This window comes from Drosophila takahashii, chromosome 3R, assembly GCF_030179915.1.
Source record: "Drosophila takahashii strain IR98-3 E-12201 chromosome 3R, DtakHiC1v2, whole genome shotgun sequence".
NCBI classification, from domain to species: Eukaryota; Metazoa; Arthropoda; class Insecta; order Diptera; family Drosophilidae; genus Drosophila; species Drosophila takahashii.
This window is the reverse complement of record NC_091681.1, coordinates 11,864,093-11,873,768: the sequence shown is the minus strand read 5'-3', so window position 1 is coordinate 11,873,768 and position 9,676 is coordinate 11,864,093. Positions and strand designations below refer to the sequence as shown.

General features: G+C 37.0%; 2 protein-coding genes across 3 annotated transcripts; both read left to right on the top strand.

Annotated features, from left to right (window-relative positions):
• The first annotated feature begins 500 nt into the window (after positions 1 to 500).
• On the top strand, positions 501 to 9,276 carry alpha-Est10 (alpha-Esterase-10). Of its 2 annotated transcripts, none has more exons than XM_017157653.3 (4): positions 501 to 632; positions 7,301 to 7,613; positions 7,675 to 8,386; positions 8,440 to 9,276. In XM_017157653.3, the coding sequence occupies exons 1-4, from the start codon at positions 532 to 534 to the stop codon at positions 9,063 to 9,065; spliced, it is 1,752 nt and encodes a 583-aa protein (XP_017013142.3). In that variant the 5' UTR covers positions 501 to 531; the 3' UTR covers positions 9,066 to 9,276. The 2 variants fall into 2 exon arrangements, with proteins under 2 accessions (XP_017013142.3, XP_017013141.3); XM_017157652.3 differs by lacking the exon at positions 501 to 632 and adding an exon at positions 2,738 to 2,996.
• On the top strand, positions 1,097 to 1,428 carry LOC108068227 (uncharacterized). The gene is made up of 2 exons (XM_017157655.3): positions 1,097 to 1,183; positions 1,238 to 1,428. The coding sequence occupies exons 1-2, from the start codon at positions 1,149 to 1,151 to the stop codon at positions 1,359 to 1,361; spliced, it is 159 nt and encodes a 52-aa protein (XP_017013144.1). The 5' UTR covers positions 1,097 to 1,148; the 3' UTR covers positions 1,362 to 1,428.
• Positions 9,277 to 9,676: the final 400 nt, after the last annotated feature.

The following is a 9,676-nucleotide window of genomic DNA, read 5'->3' as shown; positions in this document are numbered from 1 at the left end:
CTTCCATTACCTAACGTACGCACACATTTACAACAAGGAAATTTCCATTTGTGTTTCAACAACTATATATTTAACTGAGACAACTAGTTAACCGTAACCAATTTATTTATATTCTTAGCCTAAGTCTTTTTAGATATTTAGCCTTTTGTATGCATAGGTTGTTTTTGGTAAAATGTTATATTTGAACAAGCAGAAAACCTGTCCAAGTTTTACATCATTTTTAGAATATGAAAAAGAAACCAAACAAAAACTATTTATATGGAGTCGTTTATGAGTGTCTACAAGAAGATAACGATTTAAGTCGGCTGGTTTAAATTAGTTTGCCTACGAATTCTCTATGTATCCGAGTCTGTTGGAAACACAAATTTATTGTCGAAAAGCTTCAAAGTCATGTGATGCAAATTAACTATGAAATTTGAAAATGTAAAAATCCATATTTTATGAAAAAATAAAAAATAAATTCCTTTGTATTTTGAAACAAAGAAATAAAATATAACGAAAGTGCTTTGCCATTGTATTCACACAACCGAAATGAGAAGGTACTGGATATTTCTGACAAGTCTGAGAAACTTTAGCCTCATCCCGAATAAAACTGTTCCGCGAGTCTTTACCAACTGGGATTATATACAACAGTAAGTATGACAGCTGAACCCTAGTGAAATCTGCAAACTCAACATGGGGCTGCATTTTCATTATCACGTCCATAAAACTTCCCATCGGAAACATAGGTCTAGGTCTGCGTCACAAATTTCAGTCTGGTCCTCATGTGAGTTATCAGACCAACAAAATTACTATAAATTATCGCATATGCGTTGATGCGAAAATTTAATACCTAATACAAATCGCGAGATCAAATACAGCGTGACTAATATCTCGCTAATTGGAACCTTTATTCCTCGCATTTGGTTGTTGCGGTGATTAGCTCTAATAATTGTATAATATTGTTCAAAGTGAATGTCAAAGCAGAGTAATCAAAATTTGTTTGATCTGGTCGACTTAGTGCCGGCGATTGTGCCTACAGCTGTGAATCAGCTGCTAAGTGCTAATAGTTAGTGTAATCCAACCCGCTTGGCTGACATGGTTTTCCTATTTCTGATCATGCATCTGAATATCAGTTATATTTGGGACTCTCTGCTCGTCTGGTCGAAATGGATGCCATACTAAAAATTATCTTGTTGCTCAGGTAGGTCTTTTCATACACTAAACACTTATATAAAATGGATAAAATTGCTTTCAGCTTTTATTTAATTGCTGCAAATATACACTATACATTGTGTGATGATGTACCATCCGCCGAAGCCGACACAGTTGTAACTGAAAGTGAAGAGCACTACACCGCATCAGATGACTTCGACTTTTAACCCATACACACACAGCCCAATAAAGCCCAATCATTTGTAAATAAATAAATTATCTTTCAGCACCGTGGACAGTTTTTTATTGACAAATGTCACTGGCTTTGTTTAGTTCCAAAAAGTCAAGTTCACTGTCACACTCACTATTACAGTTAAGCTTCGTTTGTGATTGCACAGCGCAAAACGGTGAATAGTTCGAACTTTATTCGCTTTTAACTTATTTTGGGAAAATGCTTGGTTACCTTTTTATAAGGCTTAACGGTGTATTTATAATCAGTATGATTCTACTGTCACACATTTTCTTATCTCTAGAAGAATATTTCTTAGGTATTTGCAAAGTATTCCTTTATCAGTTGGTTGAATTCTTCATATATCATATGTTCATTTGATGTACTTTTAAATGAAAAAATATTGCAATAAGGAAGGATTTATATGGCAACAAATAAATAAATAAAATAAAGGAGAATAATTTTGTATGGTTAAGCGTACTATTCACTTCAATTGAAAAGCCTACGAAATGAAAATCTCCATAATAAGTTTGATTAACTTTTTAGAGAAATGTTCGTTTCATTGCCCCTATGATTAATGCGACTTCTTGTGTTTAAGATCAGTTTGTAAGAAGGGAAATATCATTGTTTTTCGCAATGAAGTTCTACATCAATCTCATTAGGAGGGCTCAGAAAGCTTAAATAATAGTTAGGAATGGTAAATTAGCCAAGTTCGTTTTCAAGGTTTAGCCAAGTGTGCTTGGGGCGTTGGTTTTTTGGCTTTAATATTGAATTTAAGAGCTTGATCATCATTACTTGTGGGATAGTGTCACAACATTCAGCATTTCGTATTAGCACGAAGAGCTTTTCAAATAAAAGCTTCAACTCAGCTTCAGTATTGCCAGCAACGAGAGATATCTATTTAATAAATGTGCTCAAGCATAAGATACCCTGTACTAAATTTAATAATTTTGAAAAATCTTTCTAAAAATTCTAATGTTTTGATATGAGATGCAAGAACTATTTTAATAACTTATTTTACACTTGCATATTGCACGATGGTGATTGCGATTGGTAAATAAAAGTTCTGATCAATAATCTTATAATTATGTATCTTTGCGGTCGGAAACGCTTTCTTCTCTCTATTACATAGTTTTATGCGAGACAATAAAAGTGTAATACGGTAAAGTAACTTGTATACAAAGCGGAATCATAACAGTAAAGAAAAATCGGAAGGGGAACCATATAACCGGTATTTTTTAAGAGCAGAGAGCTATGCACGAAACAGCTGATTCAGGTGAGAAACGCTTCCGCAGTTGGAAAACATTGAGAGGGAGAGAGTTCGGTGAGTGGGATTATCATCGTCATGGTAAGACCCCAATCGCGAGGCATCGGTCAGTTGGTGCAGCACGCTCTTGAAGAGCGCTTTATTTGTTCCGTTCACCGATCACCGATCGTTTTTTTCTAGCCGGTCGTATTAACTTCGATAGCTTCGAGTTTATTGTGACACTTTCCCCGAATCGGCGCTCGTTATCGAAGCGTATATAGCTAAACATAAGTAACCAGTGTGTTTTGGGTGTTCATGAAAAGTTGTGCGCCAAAAGTCATACGAAATGGCAACCCGCTTTATGGATATACTGAAGCTGACCTTTAAGTGAGTTTTCCCAGTCTCAGTTTCTCGTGGAGCGTTAAACGGTTTTCTGTGTTTTGAGGTCTCGCGTCTTGGTTTTGCAATAACTTCTGCCTAGCATGCATACAAATGCACACATATGCACTGGGGAAATTGGTTGCCGTTTTCCCTTTCGAAATTTGTTTTCCCTGCAAGCTTTTGATATTTTTAAAATTTTTATTTAGAACAGCTTATTTCAATTTAAAATGTTTATCATAAATAAGTCCATATTTAAAGAAGGCATCGTATTAATCCGTAATAATATCATGTTAATAATAAGAAAATTATAAAAATAAATGTAAAAAAATCACATTTTATTTGAAACAATATTTTTAATAACTTTTTAATTTTAAAATTTAGAGCATACATTTTCTATACGATTTTATCAATATGGTCCGAAAAAATAAAATTATATATATTTAAAGTAAATATTTATTTCCAAAATAAATTAAAGTTTTTAATTATGTTACATTTTCTGAATGTCAAATTGAAACATTAAGTCTTGATACCGAGAGATACTTTTACCGTAGTAAAATGAATAACAATATTAAAACTTATTTTAAGACTTTTTACATATTTGAATTGGCTAGTGATTTCATTTCTTTTAATTAATGATTTTTTCACTGTGTACTCTGTACACACATCAATTTATGTGTCTTGCGTTGGTGAAATTGTTGCGCAAACTTTGCTGCGGGTTGGTTTTTTTGTTTGAATGTTGCTTGTTTTCTGTTGTTTTGCATAAACTTAATGATGCTGCTTCTTCTCTGGCTCATTTCTGTCCGTTTTGTTTTCTTCGCTTTTGTTTTCCCCTTTTGTTTTTCGCCCATGATTCAGCGATGCTTCCACTGTTGCGGCATTCGTTAGTCTTTTTTGTTATTTTGATTTGTGTTTACTATTTTTTGCACGTTTTCACAGGTTTATTAGCAGTTTTGCGGGTAGTTAGTATTTTTAACATAAATTATTGCACAGCCACACACAATCGTGTTAATTGCGTGTATCTATATTTATTTATCACTATTTGTCTATGTGGCTTTTCAATTGAGGAAATCAAAGAAGTGGGTTAGGTCAGTTAGGAGTTTTTTAGGCTGACTCCTACACTTGTACATAAACACTAAATTAAAATAGGATAAACGAATATAAAGATATAAATACATCTTTGAAGTCTTCGCCGTATTGTTCTTAAGTTAAATTTTATTACGACTCATAACTCTGGTTTTAATTTAAATGACAGATAAAGCTACTTATACCTTCGTAATCGTTTATTTTTGCACTCGTTAACAGCTTTAATATTCCCTGCTAGTTAAACCCATATATTAATGGATACACGTTCGCTATATTATAGCACTGAGACAAGTTAATTGTTTGTTTGCCAATATAATCGCATGCGGAATTATACTGATAAGTTCCCCGGGTACAGGGTTCATTTCACTTTCAGGTGATACCATGATTTCTGCTCTATGAGCATGACACGACAGCTTTAACCCCGATTTCGTATAGCTGGGCATTTCTGAGCCCGGTAGATAAATTTCTGAATAAATACACTCAGAAAAAAAATCGCCCTTAATTTTAGAAAATCGCCCGTGATTTCAAATTGCCATTGAATTAAGAAAATTTTTCTAGATTATAGAAAAATTTTCTTAAGTTTATGGAAATTTGCCATAAAATTTTTTATAAAATGAATAAGAAGAAGAATAGTTGATTTTTTTCTTGGATTAATGGCGATATTTTCTTGGATTAATGGCAATATTTTCCGGACTTTTTTCTTGAGTTAATGGCGAAATCGCCTTTGATTCTAGAGAATAAATACCTATTTTTTAGGAACGTTGTGTAATTTTTTAGTGTTCTAGTATGGTGGCCTATCTGTTAGAGGCGTTCGGACACTAAACAAGTGTACAAAAGTCGCCGCGGAAACCGCGGTTCGACTTCACGCAGGGACGAGTCTGATTTTTTTTTTTAATAGTTATTGTTTTTTTTTTTCGTATAAAAAATCTTTTGTTTTGGTTTTCCATTCCTTAAATTGTTAAAACTGTTGTTAACAAGATTTAATTAAAGTAATTGTAATTGGTATACCAATAATACGACCGTTAACACTTTAGGCATCTTAAGCCATTGCATTGCAAGAAGCACGCGTGGCCGAGTGGTTAAGATGTCTGTCTATGGTGTGAGCGGTCGCGAGTCCGAGTTCAGGTCGAGGTAAGAATTTTTCCTTAAGTCTTTTATATGTTTACAAAAAGTTTTTTCTGTACTTAAAATGCATTGTAATTAATAAACATTTATAATAAATTTGAATTTAAATTAAATAAATAAATAAATAAAAATGTACCCTATTGTCACGATATGATTGTCATTAAAACATGAAAGGTTTCATCTTAGTTAACAAACCTAAATGCAAAAGTGATAAAAAATCAGTCGGACAAAATTAAAAAAAAAGTTATAAACAAATATACTTTTATTTTTCTATTTTTAAGCAAATTTTTCTTAATTTTAGGGTTTTTTGCCGTAAAATTCAGAAAAATTGGTAATGATTTTTAGAAAGGCGAAACCGTAAATTCAAGAAAATTATTTCCCATTATTAATGGCGAATCGCCGTTGGCTGAAAATCATAGGCGATTTTCTTGAATCAATGGCGAATTTCTTGAATCAATGGCGATTTTTTTTATGAGTGTACATAAACATTTACAGTTTTTCCATTGACTGATTTAAAAGCTGTCTCGTTTATTTTGTTAGTCATACCATTCGTTTATATTTTGTTGCCTAGGCCCATGACTTTTAAATACTTAAAGTGTACTACAACTTTGTCGCACTTTTGTGCATATGTTTGTTCGCCTTTTCTTACTGTATTGATTGGTTGTCGAATGCTGATAAGATTAGGTTTATTTTTGATGAATGAAAAGTTCAGCAATTTGAATGAGTTTTCCACATAAAAGAGTGTTAAACTTTAGGTTAAGTGAGCGAATTAGTCTTAATTTATTACCTTCATTTGTTACGCTCGGCTAAGTCTGCTACTGGGTATTTCAGGTGTTAGGCCATCTGAGGCAAAATACACTGGCAAGAAATGTTTTAATAATCGAAATGTTGAAAGGCGTAATATTGGATGGTGGCTTTCACAGACCCACAGCAGTCACGTACCATCCAATCTGCTGAACAATCTGATCTCGCCTTTCTCTCGATTCCAGCGGTAATTACCGATTTGTATGCATTCGTGTGCAATGATGTTGATTCAAACTATGTCAGTGCATTTGCAGAATGCCAGTTAAATATACGACTTGGGCCTCAATCGAAGGTGCGCAGTGTGAACAGATAAAAATAGGCCATTAACTGCAATAAACCGCCTCACGCCCACCCACAAATTAGCCATAAAAATGAGAAACAAACAATCTCAGGCACAAAACAAAGGAGAGTTATAGAAAATAGCGGACTGGTCGTGCATGCAAAACGTGAAGCGTTGAGGTTGGTCAAAAGCCGTTGACAGTTCGCCAGACTTTCAAAGCAGCAAAGACCTCCAACGACATTGAAAGTGGTTCGCCGGCAGTTTGCTATTGGTGCTCGCCGTTGAGTGTTTACTGTGGTCATGTCCCCAATGCGTGACTGCCGCTGACCGGATTAGATTCGCAGACATTATTATATAAATATTTTGAAGAGTGGCTCACTTTAAACAGGCCAGTGGGTATTATAACACTTCCAAGAAGTTTGCAAGCCACTTCATATGGTTTTTACGATCCCATAAAACCAGTAATTATTTCATTATTAATCAGCAACTTTTTTTACCTATTAGAATGAGGTATGGTGCAGCCAAACCGATTGTTTTAAAATTTAATTAGGAATTCTGAAATATAATAAAAGGCTTTTCCCAGAGTAGAAGAAAGTACAATAAAAACCATTCATTTTCCGATAGTATAGCTATAGTATAAAGTCGTGTAATTTTGATAAAATTAAATTCGAAATTAGGAAGTATTTAAAAAGTTTCAGCCTGATAGCTTTAAAACTACGTAGAAACGGACGGAAGGACAGACAAACGGACAGACCGACGGACGGAAAGACCGACGGACGGACGAACAGAAGGACGGACAGACAGACATGGCTAGATCGACTCGTCCAGTGATGCTGATCAAGAACATATATACTTTATAGAGTCAAAAACGTCTCCTTCAATGCGGTGCAAACTTCGTACTGAAATTTTAATACCCTCTGCAAGGGTTTTATATTTATCATTTCATTTTATTAAATTATAATATTATATCTCAATGAAATCTTTAAACTTTAATATTAATCCATAATTTTCTTTACAGGGTGCTCAGTTTCAAGTATGAACAGCGCAAGTTGGCCACCACTATATATTCTGTGATAAAGACGAAGCTTGGACCAGTGCGCGGAGTGAAGCGGAACACCATCTGGGGAGGGAGCTACTTCAGTTTCGAGAAGATACCCTTCGCGAAGCCCCCGTTGGGAGATCTCCGTTTCAAGGCCCCCGAGCCAGTGGAACCATGGGACCGGGAATTGGACTGCACTTCTGCGGCAGAGAAGCCCCTGCAAACACACCCCTTTTTTCGAAAGTACGCGGGCTCAGAGGACTGTCTCTACTTGAATGTGTACGTTAAAGATGTAAGTTTTGAATTATTCCATTGTTGCTTATCAGTTTTGAGTACTAACTTTTTCCTTTAAGTTGCAACCGAACAAACTTCGTCCCGTGATGGTTTGGATCTATGGAGGAGGGTTCCAAGTTGGAGAGGCCTCCCGCGATATGTACAGTCCCGACTTCTTTATGTCGAAGGATGTGGTCATAGTCACTGTGGCCTATCGACTGGGAGCCTTGGGCTTCCTGAGCTTGGATGATCCTCAGCTAGATGTGCCCGGAAACGCCGGTCTCAAGGATCAGTTATTGGCCCTTCGATGGGTGCAGCAAAATATCGAAGCCTTCGGCGGTGATCCCAGCAATGTCACACTCTTTGGCGAAAGTGCCGGAGGAGCTTCCACTCACTTCCTTACCCTAAGCCCACAAACCGAGGGACTTATCCACAAAGCGATCGTCATGTCGGGCAGTGTTCTGTGTCCCTGGACGAGGCCGCCGAGGAAAGATTGGGCCTACCGACTGGCCCAGAAACTGGGTTACACGGGTGACAACAAGGAGAAGGCCATCTTTGAGTTTCTGAAGTCGGTGAATGGCGGGGAAATTGTGAAGGCCTCCGGCCCGGTCCTCAGCAATGACGAGAAGCATCATCGCATTATGTTTGCCTTTGGACCCGTTATCGAACCCTACACCACCGATCACACGGTGATTGATAAACAACCCCATGAACTGATGAAAAACAGCTGGAGCCACAGGATACCCATGATGTTCGGAGGCACGAGCTTCGAGGGGCTGCTTTTCTATCCAGGTGCGTGAATCCCTATATGACACAAGTCAGCATAATTAACTATCTTTTTCCAGAGGTTTCCAGGCGTTCAGCCACCCTAGATGAGGTGGGGAACTGCAAGAATATGCTGCCGAGCGATCTTAGCCCCAACTTGGATCCCAAACTGCGCGAAAACTACGGGCTGCAGTTGAAGAAGGCGTATTTCGGCGATGAACCCTGCAACCAGGCCAACATGATGAAGTTCCTGGAACTGTGCTCATACCGCGAATTCTGGCACCCTATTTATAGGGCGGCTCTGACTCGAGTCCGCCAGTCCAGTGCTCCCACCTATCTATATCGCTTCGATCACGATTCCAAATTGTGCAATCCCATTAGGATTGTCCTCTGTGGCCATCAAATGCGAGGTGTCTGCCATGGCGACGATCTAGGCTATATATTCCACAGCATGTTGTCACACCAATCCGCGCCAGACTCCCCGGAATATAAGGTTATCACAGGAATGGTCGACGTTTGGACGAGTTTCGCCGCCAACAGTGATCCCAATTGCGAAAGTATAAGGACTCTTAAATTCGCTCCCCTCGAAAACGAAACGGATTTCAAGTGCCTTAATATTACGGAGCCGTTCGAAGTGAAAGCTCTTCCAGAACTGAAGAAAATCGAATCAGTTTGGAACAGTTTCTACGCGCCGAATGAACTGTAGATGCAGTGCATCAATAATAGGGTTTTATAGCTTTAACTGTCTCAATTCCATAGATTTGGATGATCTTAATTTTTTGTAAATACTCTGTACATATGATATGGTTATTTTAAGTGTGAGATGTTATTTGTTTAATTTGAAATATGCTGTTTCTAGGGTTATCATTGGTTCGATCTTACAGGGTCTATAAATAAATAAAACAATTGATATTAAATGTATTGTACAAATATTATTTTATAAATGTTAGTTTAAATGGCAAGACAACATTTTTTCGTCGTCATAGAACAACATGTAATGTAGATCATTGTAATTTTTTCATTATACGTCTCAGCCTTTCCTAATTTCAGATGTATTTTAAAATATGTGCACTTTCGTGTCGAAGATCCGCTTAAAGCTTTAATTTAGTGTCAGTTGGAGACGGCGATTTACCAAACCTGTCGGTTTTATAAACGTTTATTTTTTCGTTCATCTATACGGCTAACACCGGGCAGAGCCATCAGCATGCAGCTACGGCCAACCCTTCCACCCACTTGGAAGGCTATGTGCTGATGTGACATTTATGTGTGTAAGCCGACGCTTGACAATCAAAGGGGACAACAATTTCCGCAATGCCA

Bases quoted from the DNA above. Each gene is read 5' to 3' on its own strand.
- alpha-Est10 (XM_017157653.3), top strand. From the start codon at position 532: ATGAGAAGGTACTGGATATTTCTGACAAGTCTGAGAAACTTTAGCCTC. The intron at 633-7,300 runs GTAAGTATGACA...TTTTCTTTACAG, and splicing joins AACTGGGATTATATACAACA to GGTGCTCAGTTTCAAGTATG. The intron at 8,387-8,439 runs GTGCGTGAATCC...ATCTTTTTCCAG, and splicing joins GGGGCTGCTTTTCTATCCAG to AGGTTTCCAGGCGTTCAGCC.
- LOC108068227 (XM_017157655.3), top strand. From the start codon at position 1,149: ATGGATGCCATACTAAAAATTATCTTGTTGCTCAG. The intron at 1,184-1,237 runs GTAGGTCTTTTC...AATTGCTTTCAG, and splicing joins AAAATTATCTTGTTGCTCAG to CTTTTATTTAATTGCTGCAA.